The sequence below is a fragment of the Schistocerca piceifrons genome, chromosome 10 (genome assembly GCF_021461385.2).
Source record: "Schistocerca piceifrons isolate TAMUIC-IGC-003096 chromosome 10, iqSchPice1.1, whole genome shotgun sequence".
In the NCBI taxonomy this organism is placed as follows: domain Eukaryota; kingdom Metazoa; phylum Arthropoda; class Insecta; order Orthoptera; family Acrididae; genus Schistocerca; species Schistocerca piceifrons.
The window spans coordinates 109284537-109308411 of record NC_060147.1 but is presented as its reverse complement, the minus strand read 5'-3'; the positions used below and the strand labels follow the sequence as shown (position 1 = coordinate 109308411).

Below are 23875 nucleotides of genomic sequence, written 5' to 3'. Positions count from 1 at the left end.
TCAGAGTTTAATATGTTATGTGCCAATTTTATCGCAATGGCAGCATTACAAATGCCTTTGAGGAGTAGAGAGTCCTCTATAGTTGTGAGCATTTTCTCCAGATCTGTGGACCAGTTTGGTGATATACTACACTGAAGCGCCAAAGAAGGTGGTATAGACATTCGTGTTCAAAATGGTTCAAATGGCTCTGAGCACTATGGGACTTAACATCTATGGTCATCAGTCCCCTAGAATTACTTAAACCTAACTAACCTAAGGACAGCACACAACACCCAGCCATCACGAGGCAGAGAAAATCCCTGACCCCGCCGGGAATCGAACCCGAGAACCCGGGCGTCATGCGTGTTCAAATACAGAGATATGTAGACAGGCAGAATACGGCGCAGCAGTCGCCAAGGTCCAAGACAGCAAGTATCTGGCACAGTTGGTAGATCGGTTACTGCTACTACACTGACAGTTTATCAAGATTTAATTGTCTTGCTGAAATTACCCAAGTCAGCCGAAATGCGCAATGTACATGGATGGATGCAGGTGATCAAACAGGATGCTTACGTACGTGTCACCTGACGGAGTCGTACGAGACGTATCAGGGCTCCCATATCACTCCAAGTACAAACGCCCCACACCATTACAGAGCCTCCGCCAGTTTGAACTTTTCTGCTGACATGCAGGGTCCATGGATCATGAGGTTGTCTCTATACCCATACACGTCCATCCGTTCGATACTATTTGAAACGAGATTCGTCCGACCAGGCGACATGTTCCCAGTCATCAGCAGTCCAATGTCGGAGTTGACGAAGCCGTACGGGGTAGCCGAGCGGTCCCTGGCGCCTTGTCACAGTCCGCGCGGCTTCCCCCATCGGAGGTTCGAGTCCTCACTCGTGTATGGGTGTGTGCTGTCGTCCTTAGCATAAGTCAGTCTAAATTAGAGTAAGTAGTGTGTAAGCTTAGGGGCCAATGACCTCAGCAGTTTGGTCCTGTAAGACGTTACCACAAATTTCCAAAAAAAATTTTCGGACGGGCCCGGGCGAGGCGTAAATCTTTGTGTCGTGGAGTCATCAAGAGTACACGAGTGTGCCTTCAGTTCCGAACGTCTGTATCAATGATGTTTTTTTTTATGGTTCGCACAGTGACACGTTGATGGCCCAGAATTGAATTTTTTTTTTTATTTACACGTAAAGTTTCGTCGGACCAAAGTGAGGAGCAAGCCTCCAAGGTCATGTAAGGTGTCAGTACATGAAATTACAACATAAACGTAATAACAGATGAAAATAAAATGTTTATGAACCCGAAAAAAGTCAGTCTATAAGTTTAAGTAAATGCAGTCAACAATACAAGAATCAGCTTACTTTTTCAAGGAACTCCTCGACTGAATAGAAGGACTGACTCATGAGGAAACTCTTCAGTTTCGATTTGAAAGCGATTGGTTTACTGTTAAGATTTTTGAATTCGAGTGGTAGCTTATTGAAAATGGATGCAGAAGTATACTGCGCACCTTTCTGCACAAGTATTAAGGAAGTCCGATCCAAATGCAGGTTTGATTTCTGCCGCGTATTAACTGACTGAAAGCTGCTTATTCTTGGGAATAAGCTAATATTCTGTCAATAAGTGTCAGCGTGCAAGCCATTCAATGGGCATTCATAGCTGGAGACACTCGTGTACCCTTGATGACTGCACGACACAAAGCTTTACGCCTCGCCTGGGCCCCTCAACACCGACATTGAACTGCTGATGACTGGAAACATGTTGCCTGGTCGGACGAGTCTCGTTTCAAATTGTATCGATCGGATGGACGTGTACGGGAGTGAGGGCAACCGTCGACCCTTCATGTCACCAGGAGACTATTCAAGCTGGTGGAGGCTCTGTAATGGTGTGGGGCGTATGCAGTTGGAGTGAATGGGACACCTGATACGTCTAGATACGACTGTGACAGGTGACTTGTACGAAATCACCCTGTCTGATTACCTGGATGCATTCATGTCCATTGTGCATTCCAGCGGATTTGGGCAATTCCAGTACGACAATGCGACACCCCACACGTCCAGAAGTGCTCCAGGAGCACTCTTCTGATTTTAAACACTTCCGCTGGCCACCAACCTCACCAAACGTGAACATATTGATCTCCACCCGTTCGTACTCGTACGGGTTTATGGAAAGCCCTGCAGGGTTCATTGTCAATTCCCTCCAGCACTACTTCAAGCATTAGTCGAGTCCATGCCACGTTGTATTGCGGCACTTCTGCGGTATACGATATTAGGCAGGTGTACCAGTTTCTTTGGCTCTTCAGTTTACGAGGTTTGTCCGGAAAATACGTATAAAAGTTGAATAATGTCTTTATGGTGCAAGTTGCAGTCACCGCCAGGTGGGACTACTGCTGTAATCAATCCCATCAACGCTCAGTTAGAGCCAGAGCACTCTGCGTGAAGGTGGGAGTGTGCGGCAGCTTGTTGGCAGTTACCCTTTTTCAACTGCCGTCGGCATGGAGCTCTCTCTGATTGAGGAACAGCAGGTCAACATCAAGTTTCTTGCAAAGCTAGGCAAGAATGGCCGTGAGATTTTTGAGTGTTTGAAACAGGTTTACGGAGAGAATTCTCTGAAGGAACCAACCGTGAACAGATGGTTAAAAACGATCCGGGATGGCGGAGAAGAAGTGAACGATGACCCTCGCCCAGGACGCCCGTCGACATCGAGTTCCGATGCAAATGTTGAACGAATTGGGGCTTGTGTTCTTAGAGACCGTAGATTGACAGTCAGTATGATTGCTGACGAGCTGTCAATCCCCAAAACAATCGTTCACGTAATCCTGACACACAAACTTGAAATGAAGAAATTGTGTACGAAAATCGTCCCGAAGCTCTTGACGCCAGAACAGAAAGCAAAGAGGGTTGAGTGCTGTGAGGATTGGTTGGAAGCAGAGGAACGAGGGGACTTTCTCAACCGAGTCATCACTGGAGACGTCCTGGTTTTACGAATTCGATGTGGACCTCAAATCTCAAAGCAAGGAATGGAAACTAGCAGGAGAACCGAGAACAAAAAAGTCGCGGAAATGATGGTCCAATGTGAAGACAATGTTGATTGTTTTCTTTGATTCTAGGGGCATTGTTCACAAGGAATTTGTCCCTCCCGGCCAGAGAATGAACGGAAATTTTTACGTTGAAGTTCTGACACGTCTCAGAACTCGTGTGGCCCGAGTTCGACCGGAGCTGGCAAAAGGGGGCAGGTGGATCCTTCATCACGACAATGTGCCCGCTCACACATCGCTCGTTGTGCGCGAGTTTTGGCCCGAAGCTCAATCACCGTGACAGACCACCCGTCTTATTCACCCGATTTAGCCCCGTGTGACTTCATGTTCCCGAAATGCAAAATAGTGCTTCGGGGGTGGCACTTGGGAGATGTGGAAGCCATCAAGGCGGAAACGACACGGCAGCTGAACAACATCACAACTCAAGACTTTCAGCAATGTTATCAACAGTGGAAACGGAGTTGGCAGAAGTGTATCGCGTCTCAGGGCGAGTACTTTGAAGGAGACCATATTGTAATACCTGAATAATTGTAAAATAAAGTTATTATTCAACTTTTATACGTATTTTCCGGACAAATGTCGTACTTCGCATCTTATTAAATGTTCGCGGTACTTTTCCGAAATGCACTGATAACGCTATGACGCACTGCCTACATTCTTAATACTAATGCTGGTGTGTGTTGCAGGGCAGGGTCGCTTCCACCTGACTGCCCTCACCGTGTGTGGTTTCTGCCTCATGACGCTCATCTTCGAGTCGCTGGCGGCTGCCTACGTCACGCCGGCGGCCCAGTGCGACTTCGACATGTCCTCCTTCGAGAAGGGCTTCCTGAGCGGCACTATCTACATAGGTCAGTAAACCCTTTTGCTGCTGCTTGTGACGTCGATGAGGGTGTTCAAAATATTGTAGATCAGGTGCTCCATCGCTGTGCAAAAGACAAATGTCTGTGCGCTTCACGAAAAGTGGGAGAGTTCATTCGTTTGTTCGGAAGAGGAGGCCGCTAACAAAGGAACTTACAGATTGCACCCCCCCTCAGATTTAGTTATAAGTTGGCACAGTGGATAGGCCTTGAAAAACTGAACACAGATCAATCGAGAAAACAGGAAGAAGTTGTGTGGAACTACGAAAAAAATAAGCAAAATATACAAACTGAGTAGTCGATACGCAAGATAGGCAACATCAAGGATATGTTGAGCTCATGAGCGCTGAGGTCCCATGGTTCAGCCGGCGCGGTAGCTCAGCGTGTTCGGTCAGCGTGCTCTCTGTAATAAAAAAAACTGAGTCAAGGCATCAACGGTCAACTTGGACGGATGTCTTGTGACGTCAGCCCAGACCAAACGCAACGAACTACATCGAACAAAAAAAAAGGTTAGCGCGAACAGCGGAGGAGCGAGGGGTCCTTGGTTCAAGTCTTCCCTCGACTGAAAGAATTAATTTTTTATTTTTCGTTTGTGTGCTAACTATTATGTTTTCATCACTTTTTTGGGAGTGATTATCACATCCACAAGATAACCTAAATCGGGCAAGGTAGAAGAATCTTTTTACCCAGTCGCCAAGTGTACAAGTTAGGTGAGTCGACAACATATTCCTGTCATGTGACGCACATGCCGTCACCAGTGTCGTATAGAATATATCAGACGTGTTTTCCTGGGGAGGAATCGGTTGACCTATGACCTTGCGATCAAATGGTTTCGGTTCCCACTGGAGAGGCACGTCCTTTCGTCTACTAATCGCACGGTTTTGCGGTGCGGTCGCAAAACACGTACACTAAACTTATTACAGTGAATAGTGACGTCAATGAACGAACGGACAGATCATAACTTTGCGAAAATAAAAGATAGTAAACTTTTCACTCGAGGGAAGACTTGAACCAAGGACCTCTCGTTCCGCAGCTGCTCACGCTAACCACGGGACCACGGCGCTCGTGAGCTCACACCATCCTTGATGTTGCCTTTTTGGTAGTTCTACACAACTTCTTCCTGTTTTCTCAATTGATCTGTGTTCAGTTTTTCAAGACCTATCCACTGTGCCAACTTACAACTAAATCTGAGAGGGGTACGATGGGGATGTTCCCTTGTAAGTGTTTTCCACCTTTCGGCCGGTAAGCGATGCCAGAATCGAGGAGCGCGCCATGCAATCTTTTTCAGTCGATTTTACAGAAACTATTCGGTAAAAACATTTAATTTTTGCTTTACTTACAGCTTTATATGTCAGGTTTATGATTATGCCTCCTTCATTTCGTTAATGGTCGTAGCTATTGTGATATTTATGTGAAAGTAAGAGAGTACTCGAAAATCGGAAAAGCGCGCAATGAAAAATAGAGATGGCTATGATTTTACATGTGTTGCGTATTATATAATATGTTGTTGCGTATGTAATTGAGCAAACACATTAAATTTTTCTTTAGAATTGAGTAGAGATATCTGTCTCTACCAGTCTCCAGAAAAATTGATCTGATGTAGCACACTCGTTTACGATCGCGCCGCGCCAGCGATAAAGCCAGAGTGAAATATCCACAACATTCCTCATATTTCATAAACAGTTTCAGATATTGAAATGAGATTTTGCCAAATGACAGCATGCAAAGAGGAGAGTATTTTACCACATCGTTATTACACTACTGGCCATTAAAATTGCTACACCACGAGGATGACGTGTTACAGACGCGAAATTTAACCGACAGCAAGAAGATGCTGTGATATGCAAATGATTAGCTTTTCAGAGCATTCACACAAGGTTGGCGCCGGTGGCGACACCTACAACGTGCTGACATGAGGAACGTTTCCAACCGATTTCTCATACACAAACAGCAGTTGACCGGTGTTTCCCGGTGAAACGTTGTTGTGATGCCTCGTGTAAGGAGGATAAATGCGTACCATCACGATTCCGACTTTGATAAAGGTCGGTTTGTAGCCTATCGCGTTTGCGGTTTATCGTATCACGACATTGCTTCTCGCGTTGATCGAGATCCAATGACTGTTAACAGAATATGGAATCGGTGGGTTCAGGTGGGTAATACGGAACTTCATAGGATCTGCGCCACACTAAAACCCTATCATCAGTTCTTATGAACCGATATGGGAACTCATCAGACCAGGCCATGGTTTTCCATTCACCTACAGTCTCATGCTTCTAGCTCCAATGACCATTCATCGCCCAACGTCTGTTAATTCTTGGCGTGTGGCCATACTCACGTCGGAAACCTTTCCACGTGAATCACCTGAGTACAAATGACAGCTTTGCCAACGCACTGCCATTTTATCCTTGTGTTCACGATACTACCGCCATCTGTATGCGTGCATGACTGCATGACTTTTGTCACCACAGTGTACATCCATCTACATCAATACGCACACCTATATCTACACCGAAATCTAAATCTGTATCTACACCTATATAGCTACACTACTGGCCATTAAAATTGTTACACCAAGAAGAAATGCAGATGATAAACGGGTATTCATTGGACAGATATATTATACTAGAACTGACATGTGATTACATTTTCACGCAGTTTTGCTGCATAGATCCTGAGAAATCAGTACCCAGAACAACAAACTCTAGCCGTAATAATGGCCTTGATACGCCCGGGCATTTAGTCAAACAGAGCTTGGATGGCGTGTACTGGTACAGCTGCCCATGCAGCTTCAACACGATACCACAGTTCATCAAGAGTAGTGACTGGCGTATTGTGACGAGCCAGTTGCTCGGCCACCATTGACCAGACGTTTTCAATTGCTGAGAGATCTGGAGAATGTGCTGGCCAGGGCAGCAGTCGAACATTTTCTGTATCCAGAAAGGCCCGTACACGATCCGCAACATGCAGTCGTGCATTATCCTGCTGAAATGTAGGGTTTCGCAGGGATCGAATGAAGGGTAGAGCCACGGGTCGTAACATATCTGAAATGTAACGTCCACTGTTCAAAGTGCCGTCAGTGCGAACAAGAGGTGACCGAGACGTGTAACCAATGTCACCCCATACCATCACGCCAGGTGATACCCCACTATGGTGATGACGAATACACGCTTCCAATGTGCATTCACCACGATGTCTCCAAACACGGATGCCACCATCATGATGCTGTAAACAGAACCTGGATTCATCCGAAAAAATGACGTTTTGCCATTCGTGCACCCAGGTTCGTCGTTAAGTACACTATCGCAGGCGCTCCTGTCTGTGATGTGGCGTCAAGGGTAATCCCAGCCATGGTCTCCGAGCTGATAGTCCATGCTGCTGCAGACGTCGTCGAACAGTTCGTGCAGATGGTTGTTGTCTTGCAAACGTCCCCATCTGTTGACTCAGGGATCGAGACGTGGCTGCCCGATCCGTTACAGCCATGCGGATAAGATGCCTCTCATCTCCACTGCTAGTGATACGAGGTCGTTGGGATCCACCACGGCGTTCCGTATTACCCTGCTGAACCCACGGATTCCATATTCTGATAATCCGACCTTTATCAAAGTCGGAAACGTGAAGGCACGCATTTCTCCTCCTTACACGAGGCATCACAACAACGTTTCACCAGGCAACGCCGGTCAGCTGCTGTTTTTGTATGAGGAATCGGTTGGAAACTTTCCTCATGTCAGCACGTTGTCGGTGTCGCCACCGGTGCCAACTTTGTGTGAATGCTCTGAAAAGCTAATGATTTGCATATCACAGCATCTTCTTCCTGTCGGTTAAATTTTCCGTCTGTAGCACGTCAGCTTCGTGGTGTAGCAATTTTAATGGGCAGTAGTGGGAGAGGGCGTCTCCTGTTGCACGAGTTATGCTTTCCACTGATCCACATTTGGAGTGCAACGAGAGTGATTGTCTAGGCGGAGGTCCTGATGTACATGTAGGTGTTATGTGTACTTGCATATGTACGTAGTTGTAGATGTTGGTGGGTGTAGTGACAAGCTGACGCGTGTTACGGCTGCGGCAGGCATGATCGTGAGCTCCCACCTGTGGGGGTTCGTGGCGGACACGCGCGGCCGGCGGCTGGTGCTGTCTGTGACTCTGGCGGCCAACAGCGCGTGCTCCGTGGTCGCCGCCTTCATGCCCAGCCTGCCGCTGCTCATCTTCCTGCGCCTGCTCAACGGCATCTTGTGAGTGAGCGCTGGCGTTACAGACTCAGAGATGCGCGTGTAGCCTCCTTTTCAGGCTGCATGAAGAATGAAGAGATTGGTGCTTGCGTCTGCTGTGTAGCCGAAGAAGCAAGCTACGTGATTATACATGATAAGTGTTACAAACCGGACACAATAGGAAGGACCAGGCCCCTTTGCTTTTTTCTTTTATCACTCGTTTATTACAGCGGAGAAATACACATTTAGTTTTTTAACCGAGCGAGGTGGCGCAGTGGTTAGACACTGGACTCGCATTCGGGAGGACGACGGTTCAATCCCGCATCCGGCCATCCTGATTCAGGTTTTCCGTGGCTTCCCTAAATCGCTCCAGGCGAATGCCGGGATGGTTCCTTTCAAAGGGCACGGCCGACTTCCTTCCCCGTCCTTCCCTAATCCGATGAGACCGATGACCTCACTGTCTGGTCTCCTTCCCCAAAACAACCAACCAACCAAATACACATTTTAAGACAATATTTAACTTGGGTTGGGTTGGGTTGTTTGGGGGAAGAGACCAAACAGCGAGGTCATCGGTCTCATCGGATTAGGGAAGGATGGGGAAGGAAGTCGGCCGTGCCTTTTCAAAGGAACCATCCCAGCACTGGCCTGGAGCGATTTAGGGAAATCACGGAAAACCTAAATGAGGATGGCTGGACACAGGATTGAACCGTCGTCCTCCCGAATGCGAGTCCAGTGTGCTACCGCTGCGCCACCTCGCTCGGTCAAAATTTAACTACATGAAATATTGCTTCCAGTAAAAGGTTAACATAAGCAGTGACAAAACTTAGTTCTCTTAAGGATTTCTGCTGGCAACAAATTTTAAGGAGGCAATGTAAGGTTTATATCAATTTAGCTCAAACACGTAGCTAGTGATTGAATCACGACACAGACACTTTAACAATTTCGGCAACAAATAAAGAGCGTGTATTTGTATTCGCAGTAACAAACTAATCAACAGCCTTGCCATTGAGTAAGTAGTAGGCCATTTGGAACGAATTGGCAACACACAGCAACTAGGGGAGTTAATACCAACACACTTTAAATGCCTTGCTCCACATTAAATAAACAAACTTACAGTAACTAAATGAATAGCAAATGAAACACATTACGCTCCACTCAAATTCTTCAGTGGAAGCCAAGCCAAAAACGAATATTCCATTAACTGACTAGCACTGAAGTCACTCTAAAGCTCATCTCTGTGTTCCCAGACACACAGGCGGCAAACTTATACAAGACAAGATTTTGAAGGGAGCACATCAGTAAAACCGTTAGTGGAGCTAATTCGTCCTTCTGAAAATTAAGATACTAGAAAGGGGCACAGAGTGGTATACAATGAGGTTGCCTTAGTGCTATACTGCGCTCCAAAATATTAATTCAAATGGCCAATTCAAAATTGTTGTTGTTGTCGTTGTGGTCTTCAGTCCTGAGACTGGTTTGATGCAGCTCTCCATGCTACTCTATCCTGTGCAAGCTTCTCCATCTCCCAGTACGTACTGCAGCCTACATTCTTATGAATCTGCTAGGTGTATTCATCTCTCGGTCTCCCTCTACGATTTTTACTCTCCACACTGCCCTCCAATACTAAATTGGCGATCCCTCGAAGTCTCAGAACATGTCCTACCAACCGATCCCTTCTTCTAGTCAAGTTGTGCCACAAATTTCTTTTCTCCCCAATCGTATTCAATACCTCCTCATTAGTTATGTAATCTACCCATCTAATCTTCAGCATTCTTCTGTAGCACCACATTTCGAAAGCTTCTATTCTCTTTTTGTCTAAACTATTTATCGTCCATGTTTCACTTCCATACATGGCTACACTCCATACAAATACACTCCTGGAAATGGAAAAAAGAACACATTGACACCGGTGTGTCAGACCCACCATACTTGCTCCGGACACTGCGAGAGGGCTGTACAAGCAATGATCACACGCACGGCACAGCGGACACACCAGGAACCGCGGTGTTGGCCGTCGAATAGCGCTAGCTGCGCAGCATTTGTGCACCGCCGCCATCAGTGTCAGCCAGTTTGCCGTGGCATACGGAGCTCCATCGCAGTCTTTAACACTGGTAGCATGCCGCGACAGCGTGGACGTGAACCGTATGTGCAGTTGACGGACTTTGAGCGAGGGCGTATAGTGGGCATGCGGGAGGCCGGGTGGACGTACCGCCGAATTGCTCAACACGTGGGGCGTGAGGTCTCCACAGTACATCGATGTTGTCGCCAGTGGTCGGCGGAAGGTGCACGTGCCCGTCGACCTGGGACCGGACCGCAGCGACGCACGGATGCACGCCAAGACCGTAGGATCCTATGCAGTGCCGTAGGGGACCGCACCGCCACTTCCCAGCAAATTAGGGACACTGTTGCTCCTGGGGTATCGGCGAGGACCATTCGCAACCGTCTCCATGAAGCTGGGCTACGGTCCCGCACACCGTTAGGCCGTCTTCCGCTCACGCCCCAACATCGTGCAGCCCGCCTCCAGTGGTGTCGCGACAGGCGTGAATGGAAGGACGAATGGAGACGTGTCGTCTTCAGCGATGAGAGTCGCTTCTGCCTTGGTGCCAATGATGGTCGTATGCGTGTTTGCCGCCGTGCAGGTGAGCGCCACAATCAGGACTGCATACGACCGAGGCACACAGGGCCAACACCCGGCATCATGGTGTGGGGAGCGATCTCCTACACTGGCCGTACACCACTGGTGATCGTCGAGGGGACACTGAATAGTGCACGGTACATCCAAACCGTCATCGAACCCATCGTTCTACCATTCCTAGACCGGCAAGGGAACTTGCTGTTCCAACAGGACAATGCACGTCCGCATGTATCCCGTGCCACCCAACGTGCTCTAGAAGGTGTAAGTCAACTACCCTGGCCAGCAAGATCTCCGGATCTGTCCCCCATTGAGCGTGTTTGGGACTGGATGAAGCGTCGTCTCACGCGGTCTGCACGTCCAGCACGAACGCTGGTCCAACTGAGGCGCCAGGTGGAAATGGCATAGCAAGCTGTTCCACAGGACTACATCCAGCATCTCTACGATCGTCTCCATGGGAGAATAGCAGCCTGCATTGCTGCGAAAGGTGGATATACACTGTACTAGTGCCGACATTGTGCATGCTCTGTTGCCTGTGTCTATGTGCCTGTGGTTCTGTCAGTGTGATCATGTGATGTATCTGATCCCAGGAATGTGTCAATAAAGTTTCCCCTTCCTGGGACAATGAATTCACGGTGTTCTTATTTCAATTTCCAGGAGTGCACTTTCAGAAATAACTTCCTGACATTAAAATCTATACTCGATGTTAACAAATTTCTCTTCTCCAGAAACGCTTTCCTTGCCATTGCCAGTCTACATTTTATATCCTCTCTACTTCGACCATCATCAGTTATTTTGCTCCCCAAATAGCAAAACTCCTTTACTACTTTAAGTGTCTCATTTCCTAATCTAATTCCCTCAGCATCACCCGACTTAATTCGACTACATTCCATTATCCTCGTTTTGCTTTTGTTGATGTTCATCTTATATCCCCCTATCAAGACACTGTCCATTACGTTCAAGTGCTCTTCCAAGTCCTTTGCTGTCTCTGACAGAATTACAATGTCATCGGCGAACCTTAAAGTTTTTTATTTCTTCTCCATGGATTTTAATACCTACTCCGAATTTTTCTTTTGTTTTCTTTACTACTTGCTCAATATACAGATTGAATAACATCAGGGAGTGGCCACAACCCTGTCTCACTTCTTTCTCAACCACTGCTTCCCTTTCACGTCCCTCGACTCTTGTAACTGCCATCTGGTTTCTGTACAAATTGTAAATAGCCTCTCGCTCTCTGTATTTTACCCCTGCCACGTTCAGAAGCCGGCTGGTGTGGCCGTGCGGTTAAAGGCGCTTCAGTCTGGAACCGCGTGACCGCTACCGTCGCAGGTTCGAATCCTGCCTCGGGCATGGATGTGTGTGCTGTCCTTAGGTTAGGTAGGTTTAAGTAGTTCTAAGTTCTGGGGGACTGATGAACACAGATGTTAAGTCCCATAGTGCTCAGAGCCATTTGAACCACGTTCAGAATTTGAAAGAGAGTATTCCAATCAACATTGTCAAAAGCTTTCTCTAAGTCTACAAATGCTAGAAACGTAGGTTTGCCTTTCCTTAATCTTTCTTCTAAGATAAGTCATAGGGTCAGTATTGCCTCACGTGTTCCACCATTTCTACAGAATCCAAACTGATCTTCCCCGAGGTCGGCTTCTATCAGTTTTTCCATTCGTCTGCAAAGAATTCGCGTTAGTATTTTGCAGCTGTGACTTATTAAACTGATAGTTCGGTAATTTTCACATCTGTCAACACCTGCTTTCTTTGGGATTGGAATTATTATATTCTTCTTGAAGTCTGAGGGTATTTTGCCTGTCTCATACATCTTGCTCACCAGATGGTAGAGTTTTGTCAGGACTGGCTCTCCCAAGGCTGTCAGTAGTTCTAATGGAATGTTGTCTACTCCGGGGGCCTTGTTTCGACTCAGGTCTTTCAGTGCTCTGTCAAATTCTTCACGCAATATCATATCTCCCATTTCATCTTCATCTACATCCTCTTCCATTTCCATAATATTGTCCTCAAGTACATCACCCTTGTATAGACCCTCTCTAACTCCTTCCACCTTTCTGCTTTCCCTTCTTTGCTTAGAACTGGGTTTTCATCTGAGCTCTTGATATTCATACAAGGGGATCTCTTTTCTCCAAAGGTCTCTTTAATTTTTCTGTAGGCAGCATCTATTTACCCCTAGTGATATATGCCTCTATATCCTTACATTTGTCCTCTAGCCATCCCTGCTTAGCCAGTTTGCATTTCCTGTCGCTCATTTTTGAGACGTTTGTATTCCTTTTTGCCTGCTTCATTTACTGCATTTTTATATTTTCTCGTTTCATCAATTAAATTCAATATTTCTTCTGTTACCCAAGGGTTTCTACTAGCCCTCGTCCTTGTACCTATTTGATCCTCCGCTGCCTTCACTATTTCATCCCTCAAAGCTACTCATTCTTCTTCTACTGTATTTCTTTCCCCCATTCCTGTCAATTGTTCCCTTATGCTCTCCCTGAAACCCTGTACAACATCTGGTTCTTTCAGTTTATCCAGGTCCCATCTCCTTAAATTCCCACCTTTTTGCAGTTTCTACAGTTCATAAGCAATAGATTGTGGTCAGAGTCCACATCTGCCCCTGTAAATGTCTTACAATTTAAAACCTGGTTCCTAAATCTCTGTCTTACCATTATATAAATTCAAAATTAAGTACACATAAACCAGCATTATTTAACGAGGAGTGACACCAGATCGCTCGAAGGGATGACAACACTTAATTGAAAAGACGAATGCAGTAACATCAAACACCTTCTCCGAGTTTTAACCAGGAGTCACTTCCCGCCATACAAGTATACTTTTAACCAAGTACAAGGAAGGAACCCCAAAGAGAAAATTCAAATAAAACCCCCAATAGGTTATAAAGGACAGGGAACCCCAACTATTTAAATTTAAAAGAATCAGCTCTCCCCAAAGGCAGTGTAAACGCTAAGGCCACATTTGAGAGGCCACCAAAATTGGTTACAAAAGTCGTATACATTTGCTCCTTTTCTTTAAAAGAAACACAAGGCTGCTTAACTTCTGCTGACGTCCGGTATGGCTCGTGTAGGATACACCAGGCAGCAACCCAAGCTAGGCGGTCGCAAGGCACGGCGAGCAAAATCAGGAGAGCAGACAGGGAGGCAGCCAACACATATCCTCCATGCTGAACCGGCAGACCGCTTACAACCAACTCCACATATACGTGGTTGCTTCCCACCTCGTACCTCTCAGCATCTCAGCACATCGCCCGAGCAAACGTTAACTGCCACTCGCCCTGCGAATGCGGAAAACGACAAGGCAGGCAAATATAAGAAACATCGAAGGATCGATAATGGACATCCAAGAGACTGGCGCGCCAGTAACGAGTGCCACAGCTCAATACATCTACACACATCTGCAAAAATACCACATAAGATTTTAAAAGAACAACGTGGTTGCCACAAGTCCTGGAAATCAGGGAATATCAAACGTATCCAGGAAATCAGGGTAATATCAGAGAAATTAAAAAAAAAAAAAAAAACACCGGAAAAATGTCGATTTTGTCTCAATACATGAAATGGTTTTCTTACTGAGATGTCATGCATCGTTGCTGGCTGAGCACCGCTTCCCGACTCCCTCATTCTTACTGCTTCTCCCCTTTCTGCCACTCTCCTCGGCTTGCAGTTTTTAAGTGCTGCCACCATTTCTTGCCGCTTGCCTAGCAGCTGCCGATAGCAGGCAGGGAGGCGTGAGGAGTGGTTTGTTTGGCTCTGATTCTCAAAGATTGTTGGCGCAGTGGTTAGAGACGTCAGCCAAGTGTGCGTGAGTTGTGTCTGAGTGTGTACTCTCGTTTTCTGAGAAACGCTATGGCCCAAAATTTAGTTGTGAGAGTGTGGTTGCCTTTCCTACATGTCTGTCTGCGGCTCAACAATCATTTGTACGGTGAGTTGCTACCTATCCGCATTAGTACTGATTCTCAGAGTATTTGTGCATGTTACCTCTTGCATGGATCGATCACTGCGGTCTCATTTCAGCAACGTGGCGTATGTGACATGTAAATAGCTAGCCACACGAGTGGACTTCAACGATGAGCCATAACCACAGGCCATTTCTGCCGATCTGAAGCCCATTGTTTACCACTAATGTTCAAGCCCTGCCAGTTGGATCTAGTCTCACTGATCTACCCACAGAACGGGTTTGTTTGTGTGTGTAGTAATGCGGCGGATTTTCGTGGTTTATCCGTGGACCTGGGAATGCAATGCTCCTCGGCAGGCCAGAGGCCGCAGGCGATGGATTTCAGGAATTGTGACTGTCTCACTGCATGTACATTGTACATGTGGCATTTTACAGACATTGATTTATTCTAGTCCATGGGAGAATAGCAGCCTGCGAAAGGTGGATATACACTGTACTAGTGCCGACATTGTGCATGCTCTGTTGCCTGTGTCTATGTGCCTGTGGTTCTGTCAGTGTGATCATGTGATGTATCTGACCCCAGGAATGTGTCAATAAAGTTTCCCCTTCCTGGGACAATGAATTCACGGTGTTCTTATTTCAATTTCCGGGAGTGTAACTGTAGAAAGAAATGTGGGATGCATGACGAACATACCCGTTACGACAGTGCAGCAAAATTTGGTTACGACAACAGATAGGTGATGAGAAGTGCCTTCGTTAACACCACGACATCGCCTGCAGCACCTCTCTTGAACTTGACCACGTTGGTTGGACGCTACATGACGGGAAAATCGTGGCCTGGTCAGACGGGTCCCAATTTCAGTTGATGAGAGCTGATGGTAGGATTCGTTTGTAGCACAAAACCCACAAAGCCATGGACCCAAGTTGTCAATGAGGCACTGTGCAACTGGGTGGTGGCTCCATAACTGCATGGGCTGTGTGTGTACATGGAATGGATTGGATCATCTGATCCAACTGAACCAATCACTGACTGGAAATCATTTGCAGTCATTCGTGAACTTCACACAGTTGTTCGCGATGGGTTTGAAGAATGTTCCGGAAAATTTGAGTGATGATTTGGCCACCCAGATTGCCTGATATGGGATATAATCGTGAGCTCAGTTCATGCAGAAAATCCTGCAACACTTTCGCAATCTTGGACAGCTGTAGAGGCAGGTGCCTCAATATTTCTGCAGGGGACTTCCAGTGACTTGTGGAGTCCATGCCATGTCCAGTTGCAGCACTGTGCTGCGAAAAATGAGGTCTGGTGCAATATTAGGAGGTATCCCATGACTTTTGTCACCTTGTTGTACTAGTACGTTAGAGCATATTCTGAACACATTCTAGCCCAAAATTACTAAAAACAAACAAAAATTAACTCTGTTTCTTAACCCTTTCACTGCGCATTTACTCTCAGCGGCTTGCGCCCTGTGCGCGTTATTTTTTCCCGGTGCGTATACACTCCTGGAAATTGAAATAAGAACACCGTGAATTCATTGTCCCAGGAAGGGGAAACTTTATTGACACATTCCTGGGGTCAGATACATCACATGATCACACTGACAGAACCACAGGCACATAGACACAGGCAACAGAGCATGCACAATGTCGGCACTAGTACAGTGTATATCCAACTTTCGCAGCAATGCAGGCTGCTATTCTCCCATGGAGACGATCGTAGAGATGCTGGATGTAGTCCTGTGGAACGGCTTGCCATGCCATTTCCACCTGGCGCCTCAGTTGGACCAGCGTTCGTGCTGGACGTGCAGACCGCGTGAGACGACGCTTCATCCAGTCCCAAACATGCTCAATGGGGGACAGATCCGGAGATCTTGCTGGCCAGGATAGTTGACTTACACCTTCTAGAGCACGTTGGGTGGCACGGGATACATGCGGACGTGCATTGTCCTGTTGGAACAGCAAGTTCCCTTGCCGGTCTAGGAATGGTAGAACGATGGGTTCGATGACGGTTTGGATGTACCGTGCACTATTCAGTGTCCCCTCGACGATCACCAGTGGTGTACGGCCAGTGTAGGAGATCGCTCCCCACACCATGATGCCGGGTGTTGGCCCTGTGTGCCTCGGTCGTATGCAGTCCTGATTGTGGCGCTCACCTGCACGGCGCCAAACACGCATACGACCATCATTGGCACCAAGGCAGAAGCGACTCTCATCGCTGAAGACGACACGTCTCCATTCGTCCCTCCATTCACGCCTGTCGCGACACCACTGGAGGCGGGCTGCACGATGTTGGGGCGTGAGCGGAAGACGGCCTAACGGTGTGCGGGACCGTAGCCCAGCTTCATGGAGACGGTTGCGAATGGTCCTCGCCGATACCCCAGGAGCAACAGTGTCCCTAATTTGCTGGGAAGTGGCGGTGCGGTCCCCTACGGCACTGCGTAGGATCCTACGGTCTCGGCGTGCATCCGTGCGTCGCTGCGATCCGGTCCCAGGTCGACGGGCACGTGCACCTTCCGCCGACCACTGGCGACAACATCGATGTACTGTGGAGACCTCACGCCCCACGTGTTGAGCAATTCGGCGGTACGTCCACCCGGCCTCCCGCATGCCCACTATACGCCCTCGCTCAAAGTCCGTCAACTGCACATACGGTTCACGTCCACGCTGTCGCGGCATGCTACCAGTGTTAAAGACTGCGATGGAGCTCCGTATGCCACGGCAAACTGGCTGACACTGACGGCGGCGGTGCACAAATGCTGCGCAGCTAGCGCCATTCGACGGCCAACACCGCGGTTCCTGGTGTGTCCGCTGTGCCGTGCGTGTGATCATTGCTTGTACAGCCCTCTCGCAGTGTCCGGAGCAAGTATGGTGGGTCTGACACACCGGTGTCAATGTGTTCTTTTTTCCATTTCCAGGAGTGTATATACGACTGTAACAGTCTACCGTTATTATTGAGATAAAAATGAGACGCAAAATTCAGTATTGTTGGTGTAAATCGTTTCCTTTTTTTAAATCTTTGTTCAGAGAGTCTTATTTTGTTCAAAAATGGTACTTTATTAGGAGAAAAAAAATACAAAACATATTACATTAGTAATACTTCAAAGTGTGATATCTCTCGAAACAAAAATTCAAACATAAAGGCACATTACAGTTTACACAAATGTATCTTGTGTCACTTCGTTTATCATGTTTTGCACATAAAATACACCTCTGGGCGGCCTTTTTCTTTGAAGTTCCTGGGATTAGCGAGATGAAGTGGCGCTCGGTTAGGCGTAAGGCATTGTCACCATCAGCCGATCTCCTTCCACGACGTCCCTCTGTTTGCAGTTGGTGGTGAATCTCTAGGATCTCCTTGATAAGTTTCTGTTGAAAATCAGATACTGAAATATTTCGTCCCGTTTGAGTTTTATATAATGCATGCGCATTGAGCAGAGACAGATCCACCAAACAAAAAATACTTTTTTATACCATTTTACAGTTTTTCGTACACATTCTACTGAACTTAGCATCATGTCGCTCCTGTCGACGGCCCCCATATTTTCAGTGTAGCTTACGATACAAGCTGGTTTTGTTTTTGGTTCGTTCGTGGTTCTGTCAGTTTTGTCAGTCGCTGTAATTAAACTTCCATGAAGAGTTGAAAGCATCCTCACTTCCCGCTTGTCCTGTCAGTTTAGAGCAAGAAGTTTATCTGTTGACATAAACTCGATCTCGCCTTTTCTAAGTTTTTTTGATAAAGCAGGCATGCCTTTGAGGTTTGTTCTCACAGTTCCACAGGCATTAATCACTCTGTCATGCAAATCAGAAAATAACGTTGGGCTAGCGTACCAATTGTCAATATATAATGTGTAACCTTTACCAAGGTAACGTTCAAGTACAGTGAGAACAATGCTTCCAGGTATTCCAACGTTTACACCAAAGTCAGTTTCCTTTTTTACGTCTGTTGCTGCACCCACATAAATAATAAAGTCAGGAATATAACCAGTTTCACATCACATAACACAGCAAATTTTACACAAAATCTGTGGCGTTTGGAAGGAATGTACTGCTTGAAGAAGACACGACCTTTGAAGAGAACTAAACTTTCGTCAATGCACAAATTTTTAAAAAAATAGAAGGCACCTGGAAATACTTTTCGTAAGTGATCCACAACTCGACGTAATTTCCAGATTTTGTCATCTCCAGGGTCCTTACTGGTTCAAATGGCTCTGAGAATTATGGGACTTAACATCTGAGGTCATCAGTCCCCTAGAACTTAGAACTACTTAAACCTAACCTAAGGACATCACACACATCCATGCCCGAGGCAGGATTCAAACCTGCGACCGTAGCAGTAGCGCGGTTCCAGACTGAAGCGCCTAGAACCGCTCGGCCAAATCGGCCGGCGGTCCTTACTGTTATCAGCAAAATGTAACATTTGACGTAACAGAAGATATCTATCTCTCAGAATGATTTGCGCAAACATTGGAGTAGACAGTAACTGATCATTGGTCCAATAACTGTTTATTTCATTTTTTCTCACTTGAGCCATCAGAAAATTTACAGCAAGGAAACAGTAAACTTCGTCACTGTTTGTGTTTTTCCAACGTCGCAGTCTTGATTTTTCACTGGCATCATTGCAAAGGTGTTCATAATATAAATTACGTTACTCAGCTATGTAGCTCACAATTTCTTGGCTAAAAAAAACTTGGAATCAGTCGTAGACAGTACATAAATAATCTAAATTGACGATTTTGCAACCGGAACCACTGTTATCGAAATTAATCACTTTAGGGTCCAAATCAGAGTCTTTCCATTTAAAATCAACTGTTTGTGTCTCTTAGGATATTTTTCGGGCATACGCTCAGGCTCTTCTTCGGAATCGGAGAAAGAATCGACGATAACATCAAAATCTGGATCTGCATTTACTGGTTCAACGATTGTTGATTCACAAATATTTTTTATATTTGTGGTGACAGATTTATCTGCCAGCTCGTCGTCGTCATTATTGGGCATGATGATGTCCTCGTCACTCTTTTTAGAATACTTAGCAGCTCATCGTCTGTAAACGGACGGTAACGTCGCGTCATTTTATTCGGTCACGCGGAAACGGCCGCACACATACTAAGTAATATAGCGATACGAATGAACTCAGCAGAAAGAGAATTCAGCATTCAATAGTCGTTCAGGCATTTCCTAGTATTACAACAATTAAACTGCACACTTGCGCAACAGTTACCTCCGACTCGCTGGCCGATTGTCGGCGTTATACGTAACTATACGACTGTAGCAGGGAATCGCTGTTAAGTATTTTTTATAGAAAATAGTATATATACGTCTGTTGCACTGAAACGATTAGCTTATATTTACGTCTGGAGCAGTGAAATGGTTAAAGACCTGCTGACACTGTAATAGGCCGCTTTCTTCATGTTGATGCTGCCACCTGCTGATAATGTCCAGAAGAAAAACAAGCGATGCACAGTCAGCACACGTCAAGGTTGTGGTTTTACTGTTTCATATGTTTCACATAACGTCCTTCCACTAGAGTACATAGAACAGGACATTCATACAACCTTGTGAATCTATCAGAAACGTTCTTGTTCCTGAAGTTCAGTTTGACCGTCACAGTGACGCAAAGGTCGGTTACATCATCAAAGCGTTGACCCTTCGTATTAATTTCTCTGCTTTTTCGTGTTCTCTCAGGTTTGTATTGATGACACCTAGTGACATCACGTCTGATGATTTTTGCAGAAAGTAATTGTTGGCATTTTGCTTTTCAGTCAAGTGGTAGTAGTCTTCCATAATTGTTGATTTTGTTCGGTACTAAAGATATACAGGACGAATTTCGTACACTCTTATCTCTGCTTCAAAACATTCTGTAGAATGTCTTGAACACTAGGTTTAGAGATCTTCAGTTCACTGTTCATCTTCAGTTTGTGATGCAACAATGTTGCGACACTATAGGCACATGTCCACAGCTTCACAGTGCCTACTCACAACTGGCTGTCTGAATGCACACCTGTTGTTTAGAGTCGTTGGTTCAAACTACCACTGTAGCTACTGTACTGATGTCGCTTATATACCAGGAATAAAATCAGCCTTGGAACTTTATGGATGGTCTGTATATGCTACAATCATTCACTGCAAGTTTGGTTTATTCACTGACCTACCAAAAATAAATAAATAAAAGTTCGATGTGTCATACATGCTGTGTGAGGAATTAGGAGAATGTACACTGCAAACAGCAAGGGTTACAGTAAACTTCCCTGGTGTACTGAAGATATTTCTACGGGGTGTTCTAGAAGTCTCACCGCAGTGCTGTATGATTTTTAGCCGCACATGCCGTATGCCACAGTGAATATACCAGAATGAAACTCTGTGAAATACAAGTTATTAATTTATTGAATATTCATTTTTATTTACAAATTTTCACATTAAACGTTGAAAGTGTCCCCCCTGTTGTTGAATACACGTCTAATCATGTTTCCAAACAACAGAAGCAGTGAAAGTGGATAATGCAGTTTCCAATTCATCGGTGGATTTTGGACGGTTTTTATAGACAGCTGCTTTCGCTGCACCCCAGAAGAAAACGTCAGGTGGTGTTAGGTCAGACTATCGTGGAGGCCAAAGGCCCTGTGAAACTACGCGATCACGAAAAACATCAGCAAACAGTGACATTGAAATGTGAGCTTTATGCTCATCTTGTTGAAAATAACCGTTCAGTATTTCACTTAACACAAGTTCTCCTATAAATGGGTACAGAATATCACTGCAGTATCGTTGTGCGTTTATTGTTTCAATGAAAAATATGGGACCCACAATCCGACATCTAGAAATTGCAATCCAAACTCCTATTTTCACAGACTGAAGTGGTTCGTCATGAATGCACAATGGATTTGCAGTACAACACATAAGAGAATTTTGAGAGTTTGTCATCAGCGAAAAACGTTTCGTTAAGAATATCCCTTCAATTTTGTTGAACGAAATTTTTGAACCATTGACAATAATGCAGTCTCTTGCCATGATCAGTATTTCTCAGTTCTTGCACGACTGTCACTTTGTATGGGAAAAGTTCTAATTTTTTCCTTACAGCAGTGTGGGCTGTTCTGACATTAACATCGATTTCCTGAGCGAGTTTTCTTACTGACTTGTTTCGAACTCATGGACATTTTATCAGAAATATCGAGTAGTTTATCCTCGGACAAAATGCTAGGATGACCACTTCTCGGTGCATCTGTCACTGAACCCGTACTTCGAAATTTGTTAATCAAATCTCGCACAGTATCACGATGTGGGAGTGTTGTCTCCGGGAAAACTGAATTAAATGTTTGACAAACCAAAACTGTGTGTTTACCGCCAGCTTTGAACACTTGTTTTACTAAAAACACACATTCTTCAATGGTTTGCATTTTAACAGTGACAGGAACGAAACAAACGAACAAAGGAACTAAATTTAAATGTTTACGTCAACACGTAATGACACACACCAACAATACTACTGACTCTGTACGAGATAAACGAAGCAGTGGAATGTTGGGGGAGTCCACCTGAAGGGAAGTAACCCAGGCAGGTGAACAATCATACGGCATGCGCGGCTAACAATCATACAGCACTGCGGAGAAACGTTTTGAACACCCTGTTCTTCAGCTGATGACTCTCCATCCACAATAACAGCTCATGTCCTCCTTTCCAGGAAATCCTCCAGTCAAAAAGTTGTTTGATCCTACTTTCAATATTGAATTTTAATGTGGCACCGATTCGAATGGTTTTTGCTACTCAAGAAATATTCCATCTACCTGACTGCCATTGTGCATCGCTTTCAGGCTATTGTGCGGGAGAAGTGCTAGTTTGGGCTTTTGTTTTCTCACTATACAGCATCTGCGGGCCCTCTGCTGTGACATACGCCTACCTGGGGGAGTTCCACGGTGAGAAGACGCGCACTCAGAGCATGGTCTACGTCTGCGTCTTCATCGCCATTGCCAGCGTCGCACAGCCGGGTAAGTCGAGTTCCAGTCCGGGTGACCAGTTCCATCACGCTAGGTGTGCCACTGCCACAACAGGGATCTACACAAATGATAAGAACTACTGTGGCACAATCATCTTTTCCATGTTGTAGCTCTTCTTTTCCATGTTTCCTAGGAAAAGTACAGAGAGATAAATTCTGCTGTATTTAAGACACCATTTGACATTTTTTTTATCCACATGTTTCAGCCCTTTTTCATCTATCTTCAGTGTGTTTGATTTATTGTTCTTCCTGAAAATTATCGTCTTTTTATGGTTTCTGTTATACCACAAGAGTTGTTTGGACCTCGTTCTGTGTATTCATACAAAGTGTTTAAAAACGTGTCACATATTCACACAGGAGATAGTATTGGTGAAACCTAGCAGAAAACAACCTATAGTGATCTGTCAAGAAACGAATAGCAGTTGAGATATGGGCAGATTTAATTGTGATGAGTCATATGTAGTATTCAGCAGTGTGGACTGGATTTGCAAGTCATGGTGCACTACACATGTTCACAGATACAAATCCTTGAACAGTCATGGAGGTGAGGCATCGGGATCAGTGCTAATGTATGGGCAGGAATTGTTGGGTCACACTCTTAGGGCCATACACATTACTAAACAATTAACATGTCCTATGTCGCGATGTTCTTGAGGACAATATTATAGAAATGGAAGAGGAGGTAGATGAAGATGAAATGGGAGATATGATACTGCATGAAAAGTTTGACAGAGCACTGAAAGACCTATGTCGAAACAAGGCCCCGGGAGTAGACAACATTCCATTAGAACTACTGACAGCCTTGGGAGAGCCAGGACTAACAAAACTCTACCATCTGGTGAGCAAGATGTATGAGACAGGCGAAATTCCCTCAGACTTCAAGAAGAATATAGTAATTCCAATATCAAAGAAAGCAGGTGTTGACAGATGTGGAAATTGCCGAACTATCAGTTTAATGTCTCAGCTGCAAAATACTAATGCGAATTCTTTACACACGAATGGAAAAACTGGTAGAAGCCGACCTCGGGGAAGATCAGTTTGGATTCCGTAGAAATGTTGGAATATGAGAGTCAATACTGACCCTTCGACTTATCTTAGAAGAAAGATAAGGAAAGGCAAACCAACGTTTCTAGCATTTGTAGACTTAGAGAAAGCTTTTGACAATGTTGACTGGAATACTCTCTTTCAAATTCTGAAGGTGGCAGGGGTAAGATACAGGGAGCGAAAGGCTATTTACAGTTTGTACAGAAACCAGATGGCAGTTATAAGAGTCGAGGGACA

General features: G+C 45.5%; 1 protein-coding gene across 1 annotated transcript in view; it reads left to right on the top strand.

The window, feature by feature from the left end:
- Positions 1–23875, top strand: part of LOC124718728 (synaptic vesicle glycoprotein 2A-like) — a 188461-nt gene that overhangs the window by 105819 nt on the left and 58767 nt on the right. The window contains exons 3-5 of the mRNA XM_047244345.1: positions 3709–3870; positions 7943–8105; positions 22465–22586. Coding sequence (XP_047100301.1) covers positions 3709–3870; positions 7943–8105; positions 22465–22586 — 447 coding nt within the window. The remainder of the gene's footprint in view (positions 1–3708; positions 3871–7942; positions 8106–22464; positions 22587–23875) is intronic.